The 26,000-nt window shown below is 33.6% G+C and overlaps 1 protein-coding gene across 2 annotated transcripts in view; it reads right to left on the reverse strand.

The window, feature by feature from the left end:
- The window catches only part of st14 (ST14 transmembrane serine protease matriptase), an 81,371-nt gene extending 55,838 nt beyond the window's left edge, over positions 1-25,533 (reverse strand). For both annotated transcript variants that reach the window (XR_011006502.2, XM_680264.11), the window contains exon 1: positions 25,290-25,533. Coding sequence is in view for 1 of the 2 variants with exons in the window: in XM_680264.11 (XP_685356.5) it covers positions 25,290-25,313 (24 nt within the window). In the remaining variant the exon portion in view is untranslated. The remainder of the gene's footprint in view (positions 1-25,289) is intronic.
- Between the last annotated feature and the right edge of the window lie 467 nt (positions 25,534-26,000).

Consider the following 26,000-nt stretch of genomic DNA (forward strand, 5'->3'; position numbering starts at 1 on the left):
AAATCGTTGTCGTTCTAAAATGCCATTTTAAAACAAAGACAGTGTAAACAGGGCCTGAGTGTGTACTTTTCGCGAGCTGATTTGCAACGGGGGCGGGCGGAGGATCGCGATGCCGGTGTTGTCTATCGGACGAACTGTCCGTAATACGTAAATAGCAGAGCTTGCAAAACTGTGTTTTTTGTCGACAACATGAAAGTTGTCAACATAACTCGCTGGAAATCCAAAATGCTTACACACCGGCGACTTCATCGAAAGAGGAGAGGGTTTAAGTTCTGTTGACGGGTCACCTCCTTCTGCAGTTTAACAAGCACTTCAACAAGCCTGTTTTTTTTCCCGCTTGGCAAGCCAAGCTGACGTGACATGGGGCGTGGCAGCAAACGATTCTATTTTTTGATTCGATAATAATAATAATAATATAAAAAAATGCTAATAATAATTATAAAGTTAATAATGCTAATAATAATGCTAATAATAATAATAATAATGCTAATAATAATAATAATAATAATGCTAATAATAATAATAATGCTAATAATAATGCTAATGCTAATAATAATAATTATAATGATAAAAACATATTACCGGCCATTTCATCAGTTTTGAAACAGTTCCAGATGAACATATTTAGTAACTGGGGAGTGGGAGGCATTGAGTGGTTACGACACATTTTCGTTCTCTATATATATCGACACGATCACACTCACCCCAGGAGTTTTGGAAAATCTTCGCCCTGGCCGGAGTTTTCACGAAGTATCGGTTTCAGTCACCTGTCACTGCGTTTTTGTGTGGAGAAACAGCAAAACCGCGTAAAAAAATGTGGTTTTGAAAATACCCTTGTTTGTGTGGTCTTAAAAACAGTTAGTTAAAGATTTTAGAGTTTAGCAACACTGCAGAAATTTCTCTAAATGTTGCATATTTTTTCTCATTTCGCAACTGTATTTGAGAAAGCTTCGATTTATGACTAGATTTAGCAAGATATTTTATAACGTACAGCTGTAAGATTTCTGGATAGGTTGCATGCTGTATGCAGAATCCCCAAAGGATGCAAAGGCACTAAATAACAGCACTGACAGACATCCACAGTCAGGGATTTAAGCATCCAGCCAGGCTCTTCCCTCATTTCCTCCATTCTTCTAACACACACTGTTGACTCCACAAAAACCCATCTAATTGTCCATAAATCACCGGCTCCCTACCGCAGCGTGATCACACTGAAGCTAAGGCCTGTGGAATGAACCGGAGCCTCGGTGCACGTTTTTGAAGTGAAAGAGAAAAGGCACACTGCACAATAAGGAAAAGGTTGCAATTAAATAGTGGTTAGAAATCCAAGAGTCTACACCCGGGGAGAAGAGGAATAGAAGATCATTATAGGGAACCAAACTCGCATTGCTATTAAATAAATTTGTCAGACGTGCGAAAGTTCTGGGCCCCGATTACAACAGCGAGCGCAATAACTCACTGCAATTAAAGCCATTCTTACTGTATCCCTACTCAAGCTGCCGAAATTGGAGTTTTTTAATAGCCATCATGGCAAAGATTAAGAGAATCATCGGGGGAACGCGGGTCACTTGCTGCTGTGGGCTCCTGTTATCCCTCATCCTGATCACAGCCTAATAACAGCATTACATGGTGCGATTCTACCCGTAACCCTCTGTAAAACGCCATACCGGAGACATATCACTCTCAGTGAGGGCCATCAGCAAAACGCCAGTGTCTCTGTCTCTCTTTTATCAGGCAAGGCAGGCAAATCTAATTAGACGCCCCCCTCCACAGGTGTAATCCGCATAAAACCTCTATATCTGAACTGACGGTTGCTTTGAAAATGGAGCGATAACAACGTAATTAAAGATTAAGGTGTATTTGTGGGTTTATAATGGAACTTACGAAAGAAAACTTCTTCAAAATAAAGGTCCAAAATAGTTTATTTTGCAGCAAAATTCAGAGAAATTGCTTGTTTTTGCTCCATAAAGATTATTTAAAATAGCAGTTTTTAAGCACCATTTATTGTTTAGGCTTTGTTTACAGCTTGCATTAATATCAGTTCAGTTTACTTATAAAGCACATTAAAAACAGCTGCAGGCCAAAAAAAGTGCTGTACAGTTAAAACTAAAAAGATAGGCAAGATAAAATATGTGCTCAGATAAATCAGATCACACATAAAAAAAAGATGATATCTTAGCACTTACACTAGTCATTTAAATTAATTTAAGGGTTTAAAAAAAATAAATACTTAACCAATTTCTGTTTAGGGAAGGTCACGATACTGAAATTCAGTACCAATCGATACTTACATTTTAAAAAAATGTCTAACATTTCATTGCTGATGAGCACATTTGTAAACAGCTGATTTGCGATTGTGTTCATAAGCTCAACAGAAATGACTGTGATTGGCCGTGAAGGTCATCAGTTTATCAAACTCACCACTGTTTACTGAGTTTAACCACAGATACAGGGACACTAGAGAGTCGCAGTCATTTCTGTTGAGCATGTGAACACAATGGCAAATCAGCGCTGTTTAAGAACATGTTTGTGGGAAATGAATGTTTTTAAAATCGTTTGGTACAGAATTCCAATATCGTGACAAAACTGTGCATGTATAATCTTTTAATCAAATATTGCAATATACATTTTTCACATAATGTACACTGAAAATTAAGAAGCACGAATCTTTTTAGTGAACATTTTAAAGCTAAAAACACTGAGTAAATGTTAATTAAAACTTATAATAAAACTTAGTTAAGTTAATAAAACTTGAGTCATTTAATTACAATATCATTTTCGTTCATTTCAGATGAGTTTCTATTACAGTATTACTTACAATTTTATCAATATCATTTACAATTACATTTATAATTTATAACTTATATAGATATTTTATCGCACAGTGTATGAACATAAAATGTCAAAGCAAAAGCTCAACCCAGGCTTATTGGAAATATATGGCCTGGACTACATTTTTGAAAACCGATAAATATGTACCCTGGACTACCCTTGCAGTTTTTTTTCACAAATAAACTAGAGGCTACCGTGTACAGTTTGACAATTTCAAATACGTTACTGGAGCACATTTTTTCATACGTGCCATTTCTCGTAAGACCATCAGAGGCTCCCTGTGGACATATTATAAGTATTGATGTGATGGCTCAGTGGTACGGTATGGTTTGTTATGCTTTTATGGCTGTTTCCACTGTCAAAAGGTACCAAAAAGCGAACCGTACAATACCACTTTTTGGGTACTCTTTTCGCACAACAAAAGGGTACCAAAAGTTGGAGTCAGACACGCAACTAACCGCTATTGGTTTACAGAGAAACGCCTAAAAACAGAGAAATGTTAAATACACAGCCGAGGCATTACACCGTAATAATATATACATAAAATAAGAAGCCATGGAAACAAGGCATGAGAGAAGCCAGTCATTTTGTCGTTATGCATAATAAATCAGCTAGATATCGGCTGACCCACACACCCCCTTCCCTAAACCCAACTGATATTGTTTTCAAAAGCAAACTAGAAGAGAAACGCCATCGCAGTTGCATGCTTCCACCTCAATCTCCTGGTATCGAAAACAGTTCTTTTTGGACACAAACCCCCGTCTGGTCTGCACCATTCATACCACCCCATTGTGTTCGCTTTTCACATAAAATGCAGCCATATTTACCCACAAACATATAATTTTTGTTTCACAAAAAATTAAATAAGAATAAAAAAAACTATAAAAAGTGCTAGCTTCTGTTTTGAATATAAAGCTTATGACTATTGTAGAGAGAACATTTCACACGCACACACACACACACACACACACACACACACACACACACACACACACATGCACGAAGTCACAATTATTAACCTCCCTAAATTATTAGCTTTCCTGTTTATTTTTCCCTTATTTTTATTTACCAGAGAGATTTTTTCAACACATTTCTAAACATGACAGTTTTAATAACTCATTTCTAATAACTAATTTATTTTATCTTTGTCATGATGACAGTAAATAATATTTCACTAGATATTATGTTTATGTATGTGTATATGTATATATAAATTAGCTTTCAAACTTTTCATCTGTTCAACAAAAATGCATCTTAATACTAGATGTTAATAATTCCAATATTTGAATGAATGAATAAATAAATAAAAAAACACTTTAAAGAATATTTTCTTTAATAACACATGGTCTCATGCATGATTCTTCACAGAATGCCATTAAAGGAACTTTATAGGATAGTGTGTAACAAACAACACAAATAAAGATGGTTTAGTAGCTACCTTGAAAGAGCAAGTAAGCATTGTCATTTAAAATATATATATATATATATATATATATATATATATATATATATATATATATATATATATATATATATATATAAATGGTCATCTATAAAAGATTCATTGTTCCCAGGCTGTTTGCCCCAAGTAGAAAAGAAATAATGTCTTACAGATACAGTATTTCCCATGCTTTTCCAATAGATTTTATTAAAACGCTGAGCAGATTTCACTTATGTTGTCCCGTAGGGAAGGAATAAATGAGACCGGGGTAAAATTAATACTCCTAATTGTATTTCAGGATGGCTTCTATCAGATGAAATTACACATCATGGGGTGAAAGATACATGAAAAATATTAAAAGCGGTTCCAGTGACACAAGTTGACCTAAGTACATATTAAGGGATAGGGATCTCACACTGAAGCAGAATCAATAGAGATGTAAATCTAATAAACCAATTACAGATAAAAAAAATCTAAATAAATGATTTATCTAATGATAATATAATATAGTATATAATATAAAATAAATTATCTAATGCTATATTCCCATAGAAATGATTTACAGCCTGGCTGTATATCATAGGACTCAAACTGGATTCCTGGAGTGCCGCAGCTCTGCAGTTTTGCTCAAACCCTAATCAAACACAGCTGATCAAACTAATCAAGCTGTTCAAGACTACTAGAGACTATTAAGCAGGTGTGTGTTGGAGGTTTGAGACCATTGAGTTTGAGACCATAGCTGTACATAATTAGTTTTTATTGGTCAATTTTTTTTTTTTTTTAATCGAGATTGTATTGTTTTTGTCAACTTTTTTTTATTTATGGTTACTTATTTTAGTATATCAAGACAAATGAGATGGGAGTTAACTGAAATATTAATGTATAAATGTAATATATTTTTATTTCAGTGCTCATGTTTAAGTGTGAAAATAATTGGCTTTTACTGATGTTCAAAAATGTAAAACTTTTATTCAAATAAAAATAGACAGGGTTATTTTTTCTTTAGATAGAATAACATTTAAAAATAAAAACAGATTTTCTTTGGTTAGTCTTTATTCTTGGTCCATTTTACATTTACACTGGAGCCAAACAAACCTGAAAGTTCAGTAATGTAATGTGTAATGTATACAGCAGATTTATTAATAAATTAATAAGTGTGTGAAACTCTGAGGACTAGGAATCTTTATCATTACATAAACCTAACATTCATGGAACATTTTAATTCTTGCTTTTTATGTGCTTAAACGGTACTTATTTTAAATAACAATAACTCTGGTAAACAACATCATTAATATTTATCCATAGTGCTGCTTACACAGAGAATCAAATTTAGAAAAAGTAAAAAAGAAAAAGTTAAAAAAAAAAAAAAAAAAAAAAAAAAATCACAGAATACAACCACAGGCATAGTTATAGTAAGTAGTATCCTGCAATGAATAAATGCTTACAGCCTTTAGGACATTTCATGAACCCGTCACCTCTGCTTTAGGACTGGAGGGAGACATAACTCATGTGATCAACCACTTCTAATTAGAGGTAAATAAATAATGACAACCATAACAAACCTGTTCAACAAGCTCTAAAATTATGTAGAAATGAATAGAAGGATGCAAAACAGAAGAGAGGAACAATGTTTCAATTACTGAAACGCACAGGTACGATAAGCTTAGATAAGATATTAAATACTCCATGTTGCACTTCTGAAGCCGATGACAGACTGTTGACTCAATTTTTCTTTCTGTTTGACTTTAATCTTGCATTGCAACATATCGCCACGGTTTGCATTTGTTTGGTTGTATTTCTCTTTTCTAGAAACTAAAAGCCATTTTACTAACATTTTTAGTTACTTGTTAAGAACCTAAAATGTGAATGAATCCACGGTTTTCACACTGATCATTGACTAGAGTGCATGTCCTGTTTTTGTATTGTTTAGATTGTATATTCTGCATTTATATTTCACTCAAACTCAAATAAATTTTCTTTGGAAGAGGACAGAAACACATATGCTCAGTGGTCTTGGTCTAATGTTCGGACAGCAGTGTTCACACCACAGATCCTTTGAAACAAAGCAATTCTGCCATGTTTGAATACACTATGCAATTATACTGGCAAAATTAAATGATGGCAAAATAAAATAAAATAAAATAAAACGAACTTATTCATTTTCCTTCGACTTAGTCCCTTTATTCATCAGGGGTCACCACAGCGGAATGAACTGCCAACTTAATTAGCATATGCTTTACACAGCTGATTCTCTTCCATTTGCAACCCAGTACTGGGAAACATACATACACGCTCATTCATACACATACACTACAATCAATTTAGTTTATACAATTCACTTATAGCACGTCTTTGGACTGTGATCTTAGAATCACACTGACAAAAATAACTGAAAAATAACTTTGTTCGCACGAGCCAAAACCAAACGAGAGGATGATCACTCGTGCACAGGTGATGTGATGTGCTCGACTGTTAAATAGCGCGCACGCTCCCGTTGAAGGCTGATTTATACTTCTGCGTCAAACACCGCCGTATGCTACGGCGCTGACGCATAGCCCTTCGCCATGGCCGTCAGCGTCGCTGACGAGCACCTCTCAAAAAATGTAACTACACATCGCAACGACGCGTAGCGCAAGCTCTGTGATTGGTCGGCTTGGTAGCGCTGAAGAGTCCGCGTGGGACCGAGAGCCGTGTGAATGGTGCGAGTCTGATGGAGCGATTGTTTACAAGTGTGGAGTCCCGTGAAGAAGCTCCAGATGGAAAGTTTTGTTTTGTGTTTACCTCATAGTTAAAGTTGTTGCACGTCCGCCGGTTCCTGCCTCAAAATTAGCAAGTTTGAGCCACTTGTACATCCCCTGAAGAAGTGTTCAGGAAAAGCCAAAAAGCAGCGAAGAAACTCGACACAGAGGTACATTTACAACTCACTGCCAACTAGCGTTTCGAAAGTGTTAATGCAGACCGACAGAGACAGCGCGCAGAAGTATAAATGTACAGCCACGCGCGTTGCATGCGCCGTGGGTTACGCCGGTCACTTGATGCAGAAGTATAAATCAGGCTTAAAGCTTTACTCAGGCAAAGCAACCATGCCTAGAAAAAGCGCAACTGGTGCAATCAGACAGTCCTGCTGCTTTCAATAGCTCAAGATAAAAAAATACACATTCTTTTGTAAGCAGCGGTCACTGCTTTCAATTTAATGTAATTATTAAAAGACCTATTTACCTTATTCTCCGCCAACGAGTGTGCGCTGCCATTTGAATCTTTTTGTCTTGAGACTTCCGGTCTGATTCACTTCCATTCATTTTTTGACGTTAAAAACTGCTCGTTACGCTGTTTGATGTTGCAATTTGATATTTTTTTTATTATATTTTTCTACTTTGTCTGTATAGACATGCAAACATTTCTTTGTAGAGCAAGTAGTTTGACCATTTTCTGCCGTTTATTATTCCTAGTCATTTCTCCCATAGGCGACTGAATCGGAAGTTCTAAGACAATCGCGAAAACAGGCGCACTTCCGCATTTTAGAATAAGGTCAATATTAACAGTGTGCACATGAACATGTTTCACCTGCTTTCTTTCGCGTACATTTATTTTTGCTAATATGGTTTAATTAAAATTTTTAACAATAACATTGCTTTAAAGGAGATTACTCCCCGTTTATGTGTAGGTAATTTTTGATCTGGGACTTTTATCCAGGACAGATTACTGTGCATATTTTAGAGAGGTGACAGTAATTCTTTTTTAAAGCTATGTGTTCCTTGTTTTGACGCATTAAAAAATTGTGGATAAGAAATACTTATTTGGTGTGGTCAGAGATAAGTTTGGTAAATCCTTAATTTTGAGCCCTGAAAAGACGTGAAATAAAAACTGATTGCATTGCGACACAACCCATTTGCTCATGCACACTGAGCAAGCTAATACACAATACACACAAGAAGTGAAATGAATCAGTAGGCATGTGGTTATAACAGAAAATCTATATCAAGTCATTTTAGCATGTCAAAGTGAAATTTATGCATATAAAATATAGGTCCCACTTTATATTAAGTGTCCTTAACTACTATGTACTTACATCAAAAAAATAAATACAATGTACTTACTGTGTTTATAATGTATTTGAGAACACTTGTGGTGCTTTTGAGTTGGGATAGAGGTTGGGTTATGGAAAGGTTTGGTGGTTTAAGGGTGGGTTAAGGTGTAAGGGATGGTCAACAGTGTATTTACAAATGTAATTACAAAAGTTAAAAAAAGATGTAATTACATACATGTTTTAATCAAGCATAAGTACACAGTAAATACATGTATTTACACAAAAAGTACATTGTTAGTACATATTAGTTAAGGCCACTTAATATTTTCCCAACAAGAAGTGTGGCTAGTGAAAATGGCGAGTGATCCAAAAAGTTAATGTCAAGCCTGCATATATATATATATATATATATATATATATATATATATATATATATATATATATATATATATATATATATATATATATATATGACATGACAAATAAAACAATAATAAAATTTAAAAAGACAAAATAAAAGAAATAAAAATAAATCTAATAAAATGTAAAAGACAAAAAGAAATGAATAATCAAACAAAAATAATGATAAATAAATTAAATATAAACAAATTATTTTTAAATAAATAATTAAAATTACATAATAAATAAAATAAAATAATAGAAATATATAATTTTTTTAAATCTAAAAACTATAGCATACAAATGGATTGAATAATAAAATAAATTAAGAAAAAAATCTTATAAAATAATACAAAAGTCTTTATACATGGCTGTACTCAAGAGAATAATGCAATGATGAACACAGAAAATGCAAAAAATGCTGCAATCCTTTAGTCCCCATGTGATCTTTAATGTCCATCTGTACAAACCAAGCTGACCGCAATTCTGCTTGAGTCCAGTTATCAAGTACTGCTGACATGAAGCAGGACCAGAGGCCAGTAATCACTGACTGGTAAGTCAGCTGGAAAAGGCAGTTCAACACACAGAAGAGCCTCTCAACAACACAGCGGCAATTAAACCTTAAAGAACAGAATCCCCCTAAGACAAAACAAAATATATATAAAAAAATACATTCTGGCAATTAAAAAAACTGCTTCAGAGAAAAGAGGTTGAGAAAATGATTCAGTTGATTTGTCTACCCTTTGTGCAGAGGATAATTGTAGCATAAAAAATAGAGCACTTTACGAAACATAGAGCAGAAAAATGCTACTAAATGCTTCTCTTTTTCCCCTGACAGCATCTGTGAAGGGTTTCAAAAAGAAACTCTTTCTACACAGGAAAGACAACTGAGGTTTCACAGTTTTTTTAGCAATGGAAATGTTATGCCTTTGAGGATTTACATCTAGTGCTGACCAAAATGAACTGTCATGGTGTAAATAATTCATTAAGCTGGCATGCTATATTGATCAACAACAGACAAGCAGAACGAGAAATGATAATCATTTATCAAACTGTTGAAAATAAACCTGAAAAAGCAACACTGGCCTTAATATCTAACGATTTGCTCATGATGGTGAATGCTTTAAAGCAACAAAAAGTCATTCAAGACTGGGAAACTCAATTAAAAATGTGCTACAAAAAAAATTTCACCTTCAGCCAGTCCAATTTGATGACTTCTTTTTCATCAGTAGAACATAACAGAAGATTTTGAGCGTGTACATCATTTGACAGAAAACGCACTCCAGAATGTCATGAACACACTCAGACTAGTTTGCAGAGACAAGCAATTTTCTGTATTTTGTGATTCATGTTTTTATTTTTCCCAGTTTATTTATGCTTTTGAATTGCATTAGGGGAGCTTGATCTTTCTTTCAACAACTTTTAACCTTAAAAAGTTCAAAAAAGTGACTTTTATTGACATTTTTAATAGGTGAAAGTGATATATTGTCTGGGTTGGTGTTGTATATACGCTAGAAAAACCCTTCTAATAAAGTGCCGGTACATTTTCTGTTATTTTCCAAACTTATTCCTCCATTAATTATTTATTATACATTGTCATTTTAAACTATTAAAATGTCAATAAAAGTCACTTTGTTAAACAGTTGATTTCACAACATGTCTACAGAGCAGAGATCAAGGTCCCATAATGCAATTCACAATCATAAATAAAAGGAAAATACTCTTAAAATGACAAAATATGGAAACTATTAATTAACAGGAATATTTTAGTGTATATTAAAGAAATTTTCTTGCATTGGCTGATTCTTTGTTTTAAAAGATCTCAATGTATTGTCAGGAGCCTGGGCATTCATTTTGTTTTGCTTATATATGTCACTGATCATAGTACACTGAAAAAAAAGTTAATTGCAAACTGTTTCAAACAAATTATAAATAAGCTAATCTTAAACAAACAAATTAAAGTTGAACATACTAAATTTTATTTGTTTAAATTCAGCCCATATAAATTGTTTTACTGTAATAAAATATAGTAAATCCAATGAATAGTTTTTTTCAGTGTAGTCATTGACTTGCATTTTATGAATAACCAAGCATTACATTCATTCAATCATTTTCCTTCGGCTTAGTCCCTTTTTTCATCAGGGGTCTCCATAGCAGAATGAGTCACCAACTGAAAACATCCATACACTCTCATTCTCACTCAATCACTATGGCCAATGTAGTTTATTCAAATTACTTGTGCCGCATGTCTATACACACCAACATGGGGAGAAAATGCAAACTCCATACAGAAATGACAAGTGACCAAGCCGGGACTTGAACCAGCGACCTTCTTGCTGTTAGGCGACAGTGCTACGTACTGAGCCACCATGTCGCCTCCAAGCATAACAGTTTTGGCAAAAAAAAAAAAAAAAAAAAAAAAAAAAAAAAAAAAAAAAAAACTTTATTAATGTTTTCCTGAAGGGAAAAAAGTCACATACTGCTTGGATTATCTGTGAGTAAATTAAGAGCAGGTTTTCATCTTTGAGTAAACTCTACTGTTGCGTTCAAGTCATGTCAGATAAATGTATTTATGAGTTTAATGCACATGTAACGGCTTAATTCAATTCAATTTAATTGAGTTTAATATTACACGTTGGATTACAATAATATTCAAAAAAAGTTATTATTAAAAAGCGTTTTCCTTAAACTCAGAGTTGGAATGTGTTTAAGGAAAAAAAAAAGACATTTAAGATGTTTTGTAGCTGAAAATACTGAATACTTAGAGTTTATTTAAATTATATATATATATATATATATATATATATATATATATATATATATATATATATATATATATATATATATATATATATATATAGCTCAACAACAAATAAAACGCTATCACCAGATTTGTAGCAACAGTCTAATCTAATTTGTCACACACCGACCCAGTTTTGCTGTCTAACAAATGATGAATGCTGCATAGTCTCTCAATTATTATGAAGTAGGGCTGCACGGTATCGGAAAAATCAAACATTGTAAAGTTTATTTTTTTTGTGATATACATCAGTATAAAAAATTAATTTCACTTAATGACTTGAATAAGTACTTGGAAAAAATCGATTGGGATAATTATGATTCTGTAGAGGAAAGCATTAGCGTAAAATATAATAAACAATCTACAAGCATAGATAAGTGCGTATGAACTAGTTTTATAAACTAATTTCGAGAGGAGCTTGCGATATGATTGATCCAAGCCAAGCTAAACCTGCAAATAGCATCAAGCAATATCTAAGTGTGAACTCTTGCAATGCAATAAATAAAACGATCAAGTAAATAGAGTTTTATTGTTTTCCAAGGAGTCTAACAGTATTGACAGAATAATCAAATGTAAAATAATACTGCATAGTCTTCAATCTATAAACAATTCAATAACATCTTTCGTTATTCATTTTTCAGAGTTACAAACGGTACAATTTCTTATGTCTAAATGCTTTTAAAATTGTCATGCCTCAAAAAACACATTCAAATGATACATTATAATACAATCTCAACATTGCCTATTCTGTGATGTGACTATTGCGGGTGATCACATTGTGTTATCGATGCTGAAATTATATATTGTGCAGCCCTAATATGAAGACATGAAAAAAGACATATATATTTGTTATAGTTCGAACATGTTACTCCCTAGACCCTGCTTGAAATCCCCCTTAAAACTAAAACCAGCTCATTGTCTCCAAAACACCCGTAGCATCACATAAATAAGGAAACACCTTTAGATATATCAAAATAGCTGTAGGGATGGTGAGACACAGAATTACACTAGGCCAATGACAGAACAACATCTGCTCAAGGTCGAGTTTAGTCTTGCAGTAGCATTTCTTATAAGGAAGATGCAGCATCACAAAGGTCCCCATTCAATAAACCCCAAACAAAATGTCTTTCCAACTGGGTTATAGGAACAAAGTGGCAGACACAGATGGCCAATAACCTCCTCAGGTTAACACATCTGAAACTGCAAGCAGGCAGAAGATGAATCAGTGCTGAATGAGATGAGGGTGCAATGACACGCTCACACTGGACTGATAAAATGAGTCAGTGTTTAACAGTAGGTCCATCTGAAACTGAGGTCACCTGGACTTACAAACACCCCTGTAATAGAGGGCTGATCAAACTGCCAAGACAACAAAAAAAAAAAACACAATCATAATCCTAGCTTTTTAAATTTTAAATAATATGATTATTTTCACTTTACTGAATATAAGTAGAGATTTTTGCTGTTTGTTCAAACTACTAATTAAAAATGAGTTGAATCAACACAATTCTTGAGATTTGTTTGGGACAACTTATTTGTTTTATTCTCAATCTACTTAAATTTTTAAAAAACAATTAAAGGTAACTTAATCTGTTTGTGTTGGAACAACAAGAAATTGTGCAGAGCCCAGCATTGTTCACAGTGTACACAATTAATCATCAAAAGATCTTAATTCAGCATTGGCTCGGTCCAGCCAATTATATTTTCAAGGTCAGGACAGAAGGCAGTCACACATTATGCCCCAATGTCAAGGGACCTTGCATTTTGTTAGAAGAAAAAAATAATAATAATAAAAAATTGAGTTGACATCAAAACCTGATGTCAGAAGCCAATGTCAAGCCGACATCAATGTCTAACGTCAGACAGATGTTGCGTTTTAGTTACTTTCCAATGCAACCTAAAATCAACCAAATATAAACATTAATGATGTTACAGCTTGACGTTATGTGTACGTTACCATTATGATGTCTATCAGACGTTGGATTTTGATTGCCACACTTGACCAATAAATGCCAGTATTTGATGTCAATATGAAGGTGGTTTACAGTTTTTCTCAGGCTCTATGGTGCATTTCTCACAACACTATATACATTTGCACAACAGTTAATGCATTTTTCAAAACAATTAGTACAAACTACAAAACCTAGTTGATAACCTGCAAAAGCATGTTACTTGCTCAAATTGGATAGCTCATTCCTCAAAAGCAAGTACTGATGTCAATTAAAGTGTCAATGTCATCAAGATGAAAGTCCTGACACCATTGTTTATGAACGAGATAGTCAAATTGCTTTGTCATGTTTCCATTATGACAATTTACTCTGCAAATGTTTTCCAATGCAAAAAAGTCAGATTTTGGTGACACTTCCTGGAAATGTTCAAGACAGCACTATTTACTATTTGCACAGCCATTTGAAAACTACAGTAAAAGTTAGACATCACTGCATTTAGTGAGGTATTTGAGTACAAGACACTGAATATGCATGTTTCACATTTTTACTGCATTTGCTCTTTGCAATTCGGAAAAAAATTGCAATTTATTCACAGCATTGGATAAATACACCCTTATTTACAACAAACATAAACTTCCTTTGGGTAGAATTGTGCACAACTTTAAACAATATTGCAGAAAATATTGGAACTGAACCTAAAACATGCACAGGTCTGTAAATCATTGATGAAATTGTTCATTTTAGAAGACATTTTCAGGAAAGAAGGATTTAAAGATTTTATCAAATTTGCTTGACAGATTTCGACTAGTTCAACATTTTTGTATGTAATGACTCAAGTAATGAAATGAGGACTATTAGTTTTATAAGGAGTGACTATTCAGCATTCACAAGTTTAGTTAATTTTGACTGACATGACATAAGCGAATGATAATGTTATAAAACAGCAGAGAGTTGTATGAAAGCAATTGATGCATATCCAAAAGCATTTGCAATGTGTTATAAGGAATGGGAAACTGCGACTATGATGTGCACAAATGACAAAGTGTTTTGAGAAATGCATTAACTGTTGTGCAAATGTAAATAGTGTTGTGAAAAATGCACCAAAGCGGCTAAGAAAAACTGTAAGATGTTGGCTCGATGTTGTATTTTGATCACTTTCCAACACAACCTAAAATCAACAAAATATCAACGTCCTTTCACGTCGTTATTGAATGTCAAAACAATATTGTCTCTAGACACTGGTGACCTAAATCTAACCTAATATTAATGTCTTATGACGTGTGTCTGCTGGGGTTGCCCAGCAGTGGTGTTAAAAGAGTCAGCATACTGTATTTATAAGTTATAATTCACACAAAAATCTAATGTCTGTCTTGTAATTACGTATTCATGCCTTTATTCTTAGCATAAAAAAATAATAAAAATAAATAGCGATTCTCATTTTACCCAGAATCGTGTAGCCCTACTAAAAAAAAACTATAAAAAAAGTGACAAATATTTAATTATATCACTGTGATTTTAAATATTCCACATCTTCCAATTGACATTTGATTGAGATTTTTTTTTAATTTTGCTGCAAACTCTGCTGTCTTTTTTCTAGGTCTTGTATAACACATGTTTGTATAATTATATAAAATTATGAACGATGATGGGTGAATGTATTCATGAATTATTTTATCTTGAGTATCATAGCTGGCTGCCAAGAAAATATTTCAAAATTTCATGATGTAGTTCAACTATAAATGTAGTGTGTATGTTTAAATAAATGACTAAAAAATAGAAATAATTTTGAAAGCTACATTTATATGAAATCATACATTAATTCTCCTTCGGCTTAGTCTCTATTTCAGAGGTCACCAAAGCAGAATGAGCTGCCAACTACTCCAGCATGTTTTTACGCACCGGAAGCCCTTCCAACCGCAGCCCAGTACTAGGAAACACCCACACATTCCCTCATTAACACACACAGTGCTAACCACTGAGCCACAGTGCCACCCTTGAATGAATCATGAGTTAAAGAAACAAAAAGAAATAAAAAAAATAAAAATGTATATCTTCAACAGTTACTTAATGAAACTACAAAAGCACTGCTGTTCTCTTAAAGCTGATGCACAAGCCATAAATCATCAATCATGTGACAAACCTAAAGTGAACGAGCCTCTTACATCACAAAGCCCCAAACATTGCATAGGGCAAGGTGTGTAAACCGCATTCTAGCTATTTCTAAATAACACCTTAAAGCTGTTCTTGCATCTAAAACTTGTTTGCACAAGTGTACATTCATATACAACATCACCTACAACCACAAATTTCAGCCAGTGTTGCAAATCACAGAAAATGATTTCCATTATTTAATACAATTATATATTATTTAGATATTTTTTCCTCTAAAAATAAGCAGATAAAACCGTTTACGACAGCTTCAAATCACTAAGAATGTACCGAATAATACTAATGTCCTCAGTATCATCAGTCCACATTACAGCAATGCAAAAAAAATAAGACAATCTTATTAAATTAGTACTGACAGACATCACAAAGTGTAAAATGGTTGGAAATGGAAACTAATCTATCAAGCAGACAGGAAGCAGACAATAGTCAGTTTTACTGGGGAAATCTTAAACTCAATTTCTGAGCATCAAATCCTGATTTTCAAAGACACTTTTACAACACACACAAATTTAGTGTTGATTCTAAAATGCCACACATAGTTTGTTTTCAGACTATGCATTTCCTGAGAAGGAATCTCTTGAATTATGTTCTTGTCTGTAGAACATGACAGCACAAAATAGTTTTATACTTCGACTAGAAAGGTAAAAAAAAAAAAAAATAATAATAATAAATAAATAAATAAATAAAGTGTTAACTTCTGCTTCTTAAACAAGGAACAGATTACAATAATCAACATTCACCAAGAATGTAAATGTACCCAAATTGGCCCTATCGGCCCAAATTGTTCTATAGAGAGACAACTCTTATCCTTTTGATTAGTAGTATTTCTTTTGGGTTGTGCAGTTTAATGTTGCAAACTGTAAACTCGCAAACTTTTTTGGTTACATAACACATGATTATTTTCGTTATTATATATATATATATATATATATATATATATATATATATATATATATATATATATATACAGATTGATATATTCCTCATCCCATAACGATCTTTTAGTTTGATTAAAGATAAATATTCTACACTGCAGAACGTGATGGTCAATTCCAATTTTGTGACTATCCGAATTTTGTGCTGACCTGCTTACATCATCTTTTAAAAAGTGACTCGTATCCGATTGTCTGTACAGCACACAGAAAAGGCGAAATGACCAAAAAAAAAAAAAGGTTTACATACATTTAAGAGTGGGCGCTGACTGACAGCTGATGATAAAAGAGCGCCCTTTTCTCTGTACCTGTATTTAAGTTGTTTTACTATTTATGACAAAAAAGTTCTCATTTGGCTATCTTCTTTTAATCTTTTAATCTAGGCATTTTTGGGACTCTGCTAAAGTCTGTTCTGAAATGAAAGCATCAGAGTTGACTTCCTTTGGTTTTGTTTTTAATGACGCGTGACTCGCATTGACAGATGAAAATCTGATCTACCTGCTTACACTGCAGACATGAGAATACAGATCCGATTCATATCGGACACATTTCCACACATGAACAAGGCCTGAATCTGATTTGAGTAAATCGGAATCCATGTGATCTGTTCCTGCTTACAGGCAGGGGCGTAGCACCAAATTATGGGCCCTGTACCCTCTCAATGTCAGCGGGCCCCCTACACATTTTTTTTTTAATTATTTGAATATAAACATGCACAAATAGTGTTTTAATCTATAATCAAATCAGATTATAATAATGACTGGTTCTTTCATTCACCACCAAATTGATGCATTTGGCCTACTTGTACTCAAATACCTTTAAACCGTAGGCTACATCGGGTTTGTTTACTGACATTTTGATCCATGATACTGATGCAAGTTTTGATTTAAAAACATTTATTTTTTTTCGAGACAACTGTACCCTCAGAAAAGTTAGCTGGCCTGGCCCATAATTTACTTACAGCAACAAGCAGCCTGGTTGACAAACTAAGCTAAAGATTTAACATTAGCATACATACATTACAGGGCTCGAAATTAACTTTTTTACTTGGTAGCACTGGTGCTTCCAACTTCAAAAAGTTAGAAGCATCCCAAAAAATTTAGGAGCACCCATTTTCTTTTTAGTTATGCGCCGATCTTGATTCTTAATGGCCGATTTTGATTAGCACACGTACATCTCGGAGATGTCTATTTGACGTCTGTATTCACATCTACAAGACGTTTCCTATCAGATGTGAAATAGACTTCGATTAGACATCTTTAAGATGTTTGCGATTCAGAATGTGTGTAAAACTGACATCATACAGACATTTGCCAGACGTTTGTATACAGCAGGTGCTTTCCAGATCAACAGATCTTTAACAGACATCTTGCAGACGTATACAGACACAAAATATCTAATACAATGGCATTTCAACCTTTATACCATTAAAAGGGATAAAATAATATATATTTTACAGTATATAATTTCTTAAATTAGTATTACTTAATTGTTTAGATTTTTAAAAGGCACATTAACTTCTTTCACATTTACACATGGATCGATAATTGCAATATTTTGACCATAAACAGCTGAAAAATGAAAAATGAGTAATAAAAATTCATTCTCTGTCACAAGGGGGCGCTTTAGGAGCGCTGAAATATTACGGTTTCCCTAGTAATGACTGTACACAAATCAGCATTATATGCGACCAAAATGGTCGCAATTTCGAGCCCTGCATTAGCAGCAGCTGTCTGGAGTTGACTATTTTAACTTTAATTAGACGTAGTTTCATATCAAGCACACTCAGTACACCTTTTGAAAAGAAAACAGTCATCAGCTGCTTCCCCTCATTCTGCCTCCTTCCTTTTCCCTTCCTGTCTTTCTTTTTTTGAAAGCCCGATTTGGGCTTTTTGCGCAGTATGATCAGGCTCTAGACTCACTGCGTTACTTGTTTGCCGCCGGCTGGGGGGGGGGTCAGGGGTTATCAATATATTTTGAAATAAATAATGACATTGACATCAATTGGAGGGGCCAATTAATTCGAAGTAGGCTACAAAAAAAATAATAATAAAAAATTGGTGGGATTTCAAAGGGCCCTCTCCCTAGACGGGGCCCTGGGTAGTCAGGTCCACTTTTCCCCCCACTACCACGCCCATGCTTACATGCACATGGGCCATATCCGATCTGTGCCACATGAGAGAAAAAATAAATAAATAAAATTTTCAGAATTGCTGCGTAAATGAAGCCTAAAATTCCTCCAGAAGACACCTTTTCAAACATTTGCCTTAAAATATATCCTGAATAACAAAGTTTTCTGATATCATTAAAAAATACACATTCTATTTAAATATGTTTTATCATTAAAATATTCTTACACAGGATGACACGGTGGCTCAGTTGTTAGCACCGTTGCCTTAGTAAGAAGGTCTCTAGTTTGAGTCCCAGCTGGATAAGTTGGCACTTCTGGGTGGAGTTTGCATGTTCTCCCCGTTATATCGTGGGTTACCACCGGGTGCTCCGGTTTCCCCCACAGTCGAAAGACATGCTCTATAGGTGAACTGAATAAGCAAAATTGGCCGTAGTGTATGTGGATAAATGCGAGAGTATATAGGTGTTTTCCAGTACTAGGTTGCAGCTGGAAGGGCATCTGCTGCATAAAACAGATGCTGGATAAGTTGGCGGTTCATTCCGCTGTGGCAACCTCTGATAAGTGAAAGGATTAAGCCAAAGGAATATGAATCAATATTCTTACACAAGTCACAAATAGGTTTTTCTTCCTCTTTTAATAAACATGAGTATATTAGTCTTGAGTGTCCAATTCTACATCTAGAATGTACAACCTGATCATGTCTATTTTCAAAAGGGCAATTATTTCTTTAATTTACAAATGGATAACTCAATTCAATTACTGAAATAAGCTTGTCTGAGAGCCTGAAAGCTAGACAAAACGCATAGGCTCTGCGAGTATCTGGGAGACATCAAGTTGAAACAGGCCTGAGGAGCAGAAGAAATTGCATGTACCTGGGAAACTAGGTGTGTGTTTAACAGCAAACAGAGCCCATCTGTAAACATCATCTCCCCCTACTTCAGCGAAGGTCTTACTCATGTCTGATTATATACAGCTACATCCATCTAATTTCACTCAACATATTTTGCTAGTCAGTTGCCATGGTTTGCTTATACAGCCAATGCATCAAGTGATAGAATAGCCATAGGTATGCTTCATTCCTACTAATCTATTTTCTATTTATAGTACACGCATCTATTAGATCTTTCATGGCGCGGCTAGTTAAGGCAGGACAAGAGCCTAAAGAAAAAAATGATTGGATTTAAGAAAGTACACTTTTAAGAAAAAAGGCTCTTTGTTAATAAGGTACTTTAACATAAATGAAAGTTTTCCATTCAACAAAATGTTTTTTATAATGAAACAGACATGTTATTTAGATTTCCCAAATGTTCTTATGACAAAGCTGTGTAAACAACCTTTTGGAAGCAATGTTATAAATTTCATAGAAAAAAATTGCACCAATCGAAATGTATATTATTGTTAGTATGGCTGAGCTGTAAAACCAATGCAATCTCACAGCAATTTGTAACTTTTTTGATTTAGTGGCTAATTCGTATTAATTCGTACGATGTAATTCATAAAATTTAGTACAATTTGCTCATCACCCAATGACGGTTGGGGTTAGGGGTGGGGTTGGGTGCCATGCATGCCTCCATTGTAAAATCGTACATTTTGTACGACTGGACTCGTATGAATTCGTACGAATTAGCCACTAAACTGACAAAACGTAAAATACTTACGTTTCTTCGTGAGATCTGGCTGGTAAAACCCTAAAAGTTCTGTTAACTCAAACCATTTGAGGAGACCGACTGCAACAAACTATTTAAGTTCAAAAACTAATGCTAATGAGTACTGTGAACTTAATCTATTTGAGTAAAGAAGCAATTTGAGCACAGTAAAACTCGATTAATGAAGAGAAATTAAACCAACGGAGTACAGTAGAACCCAAACAGTTTAAGGAAACTCAAACCATTTGAGGAAACAGATTGCTACAAACCATTTGAATCAAAACTAATCTTTATGAGCATTGTGAACTTACCCCATTTAAGTTGAAGTAATGAGGTATTTAATTAACTCATTACCTTCAACACTGAGTTCAAAACTCTTTTTAAATGAGTAGAATTAACTTTCAGTTAATGTTGAGTTGACTACACTCATTTCATTTGATAAAGCTGATTGTTTGGTTTTACAGTGTATAAAAAAAATTCACAACATGATGCAATTAATCTCATATCGTGATGATGATATATAGTTGAAGTCAAAATTATTAGTACTCCTGAATTATGAAAAATCATAATCACGATTATTTTTAATCATAATTCTAATCACGATTATTAAAATCGATATACAGTTGAAGTCAAAATTATTCACCCTACTGTGAAATGTTTTTATGAATATTTCCCAAATTATGTTTAACAGAGCAATGAATTTTATGCAGTATTTCCTATAATATTTTTTCTTCTGGGGAAAGTCTTATTTGTTTTAAATCAGTCATTTAAAATGAGTTATTACATCTATTATGTTTAGAAATGTTTTGAAAAAAAACTTCTTTCTGTTAAACAGAAACTGGAGGAAACAAGGTCGCTAATAATTCAGGATTTTATACAGTTTAAGAATTATTAGCCCCCTTTGAATTTTTTTCTTTTTTAAATATTTCCCAAATAATGTTTAACATAGCAAGGACATTTTCACAGTATGTCTGATAATATTTTTTCTTATAGAGAAAGTCTTATTTGTTATATTTCGGCTAAAATAAAAGCAGTTTTAATTTTTTTAAAAACCATTTTAAGGTCAAAATTATCAGCCCCTTTAAGCTATTTTTCCCCCCGACTGTCTACAGAACAAACCATCTTTATACAATAACTTGCTTAATTACCCTAACCTGTAGTTAACCTAATTAACCTAGTTAAGCCTTTAAATGTCACTGTAAGCTGTATATAGGTGTCTTGAATAATATCTAGTCAAATATCATTTACTGTCATCATGGCAAAGGTAAAATAAATCAGTGATTAGAAATTAGTTATTGAAACTATCATGTTTAGAAATGTGTTGAAAAAAATCTTATCGCCGGTAAACAGAAATTGGGGGGAAAAATATACAGGGGGGCTAATAATTCAGGGGGGCTATTAATTCTGACTTCAACTGTATACAGTTATTTTCCTCCCTGTAAATAAAACCAAACTGTGCTTTAAGCATCTTCTTTGTAAGAAAAAAAACTTTAATTATAGCTATGCAAGTTCTTTAGTCAAGAGCAGTAAGTGATTTTGTCCTTTTGTTGTTTGATTAATAATGATAAAACAGTTGGCAGCAGAAACATTAAACACATTTAAAAATATCTATAAATTAGCAGTTTTCCGTATGTTGTTAGAGTTTGAATTTTTCCTCATTTATTTATGCTTTTTAACATAAGAAGTCAACATAGCAGAGATCAAGGTCCCTTAATGCAATTCACAATTGTGCATCACAAAATGCAGAAGCTGTTAATTAACAGATCATTTTTACAGAGTGTTCAATAAGATTATTATATTATTTGTCAAAATGTTTTTGCTCCCGTAAGCAATGGATTGCCATATTGTCATTATTGCAGATGACAACTGAAACAAACTAATTATGGAAATGACTGAAGCCACTGCTCTGTATTTCCAGGACAAAACTATGAAGAGCAGACATGTTTTCATTTCCTATAACTATACAACAAGAATGTACACATAAGCACAAGCACACAGACAATACAACATTGAAACTGTGTCACTAAATGGATCTCAGATGCCTTATTTTGCTTCAGGGGAATGTTTTTGTGAGAACAGTCTTTCATTCCTACTGATATAAAGCAAGGTGCTAGCAACAACAAAACCAAGGAATTAATTTCTAGGGAATAACACGGCAAACCAAATGTCAGAGATTAACCCTAGAAATCCTAGAGTGTCATGTATTAGATATTTGAATATGTCATGGAGATGTTCATTGTAATTTAAACTGCTGAAAAGGCTTTTTGGAGAAGTTTACATGACAACAATGTACTACAAATGAAAACTTTTTTTTTCATTAGTGGTTTAGACATTTTTGTAATGGTCAATGATGCGTTTACAGATGGAAAATTAAATTCTTTATTACGTCACGTTTATTATCATGTAGGCCTGCACAATTAATCACAATGTCAGTAACTGTGCGGTTATATGAAGGGACAATGTTGTTGGCAGTGGCGCAGTAGGTAGAGCTGTCGCCTCACAGCAAGAAGGTAACTGGGTCGCTAGTTTGAACCTCGGCTCAGTTGGCCTGTCTGTTTTGTGTTTGCATGTTCTCCCTGCCTTTGCGTGGGTTTCCTCCGGGTGCTCCGGTTTCCCCTACAGTCCAAAGACATGCGGTACAAGAGAATTGGGTAGGCTAAATTGTCCGTAGTGTATGAGTGTGTGTGTGTGTGTGGATGTTTCCCAGAGATGGGTTGCAGCTGGAAGGGCATCCACTGCGTAAAAAACTTGCTGGATAAGTTGGCGGTTCATTCCGCTGTGGCGACCCTGGATTGATAAAGGGACTAAGCCGACAAGAAAATGAATGAAAAACATACTTAATAGTTTCTGAGAACAGTTTGCCGATTTCTGTGCCGCTCACAAAACAAACATACTCTCTATATAGTCATGTTTTCAGCAAATGCTTTTTATATATAAAATTGATTATTTCAGCAATTCCAGCGTTACTGATGTGACATTTGTCGTAAAACCCCAAAACAAAAATTTGCATAGAAAGAATACATTAACATTACATTGAAATTGAGTTATGAGACCAGAAAAATATTAATCTGTAAACATGTTTTGTATGCAACATACTTTGTAGAAATACTGTGTATTAAACTGTGTATTAAAAAGAATAAGAGCTGACTTTGTTCATTGCATGTTCATAATTTGTTTCATGGCAAGGTTGACTTTTGCATGGAATTGCTCACATATCTATATTGCAACAAACTATGCAAGTTCAAAAACTAATCCTAATGAGTACTGTGAATTTGAGTAAACGAAGCAATTTGACCACAGTAAAACCCAATAAATGAAGAGAACTCAAACCAACTGACCAAGGCAACTCAAATCGCAAAAACATTGCAATATTTTGTTTTGCTGTGATATACAGTATATTGCGATATGAATACAAATTCGCCAGATAGCTCGAATAGCTCTTTTTGGAAAGAATTAATTAATTTAGACTTATTTGGGATTATTCTGGAAGATTATGGGATAGTTCTGGAATATCACTAGGAAGATAGAAGTGAAATATTTTACATCATACTTTTCAGGTACAGAATAATCAAACGCACAAACACTGTAGCAACACTGACTGTACAACAAGATGTAGTTAATTATACAATTAAACACTATAGTCTTCATTATAGAAATATTTTAATGAATACATTTTCATTAGTTACAAACAGTACAATTTCATGCGCCTGAATACTTTAAATTATCTGCTTACACAGTCAGAGGCCTTAAAACATATGCAAATTATAAACTTTTACTTCATTATGATTAAACTTTTTGGTGACTTTAAAAATCGTGTGTTCTGATCTGTGGCTCATGCTCAACTAATCCCAACATATAAACTCAGCGCTGCACTTCCTGCGATGTGACTATTGTGGATGTCACATTGTGATATCGATGCTGAAACAATATATTGTGTAGCCCTAGTATATATATATACTAAAACAATAATACAAAGCTATACATATAAAACATTGTTATTTTTAATTTAATAATGGCAAGTATACAAAAATATAAGTTTACATCAATGCAAATATTTCATTTTGTAAAAAATTATTTATTTTGAAACCAAAATGGTCTATAAATCATTTAATTGGACTCATGACAACTGACAACTTTAATGGGAAAAATGTCAACAATGTTTACGAGGTTTTAAATAACAATAGCATATTTAGAGTACTTTGTGATAATGCTAGGTCTTTTTTTGGTGCCGTTTTAAAATTGCTACCGCATAAAACTTGTAGTTATTTTATAAAATGGTAGTAAATCACATTTTGAATTGCAATTTTGATCAGATAAAAATCGCAATTTGATTTGGTCTAGTGTCATGTAAAAAAAAACTGCGCGCACACGTGTCTATTGTGTTACAATACAAACACATACACACTAACAAACAAACACTTCAGCTTCTCCTGTCAGATATCAAATTAATGTCTGACTCTCTATAAGAACACAAACTTTACATGGGCGTGTGGAGTTAGTGAATCTTGATAGTGAATCGTTTAAATGAACGAATCATTTTCGTTCACATGCAAGAACTGGATTCATTCCATAGTTCAAGCCTTCAAACCATTATTGGGAGTAACCTGTGAAAGAATCACTTGAGGAATCGTTTGATTGAAAAAGAGTCACTGAATCAAACACGCCCCGACACTCAAATTTAACAATAATCTATCCTCACAGGTGACAATGTAAGGAAAAAACGAAAGGACAATGAAAATATGATAGAATAAATAAATAAAAACAACACTTCACAAATCATATATTGGCATATACCGCTTTAAATGAATATATTCAAGTTATGTGGTCTAAATTTGTTCAGGGGGTTTTACAAACCTGACCTGGTTAAATGTAGCCTATCAGTTTCACATTAGGAACAATAAAGTTGAAAAAAAGGGCAACAATACAACATTTAAACCAAGCTGCCAATATGAAAAGCACTTACCTGTGCATACGCGGCAGAACTCATGTTTCTCCAGGACTAGTTCTGCGATCCAAAGGCACCAAACAGACGAGCGCGCGTCTGATGTTCGGATCAGTTTATCCACGTCTTTTCCCCTTGACAGTTTGAAAGGAATAATCCAGTTATAAAAGTTCTGTATGGAACTTTCAGAGTTGCATAAAGTGAATTCCACTGCGTCCTCTCATCTCCTTCACCTGAGGGCTTAAAGTGACGCGATAGTTTCGTTGGGTTTGACAAACAAACTACTTCCGTACATAACCACACAGAGGCGTTTACACTCCGAGCTCGGTGACACAAGAGTCGGCAGTAGTTGGGGTTTATTTTTGGTGGGAGAGATTTTCGGAATTGTTAGGTAAATATGTATGTTTGGACAAAAATAAACAAAATTATATATATATATATATATATATATATATATATATATATATATATATATATATATATATATATATATATATATATATATATATATATATATATATATATATATATATATATATATATTAATAATTTTAATAATGTTAATAATAATAATTACCATTTTTACCATACCATAATTATTATTTTAATAATAAAAACAAACAAACAAACAAACAAAAGCAAGAAAATATGTTAAAAAAGAATTTGAAATATTTGATGCCATACTTCAGAAAAAATAAAGATGATTTAGTATTTAAAATAGTTTTATGCTGA

The sequence above is a fragment of the Danio rerio genome, chromosome 15 (assembly GCF_049306965.1).
Source record: "Danio rerio strain Tuebingen ecotype United States chromosome 15, GRCz12tu, whole genome shotgun sequence".
Classification (NCBI taxonomy): domain Eukaryota; kingdom Metazoa; phylum Chordata; class Actinopteri; order Cypriniformes; family Danionidae; genus Danio; species Danio rerio.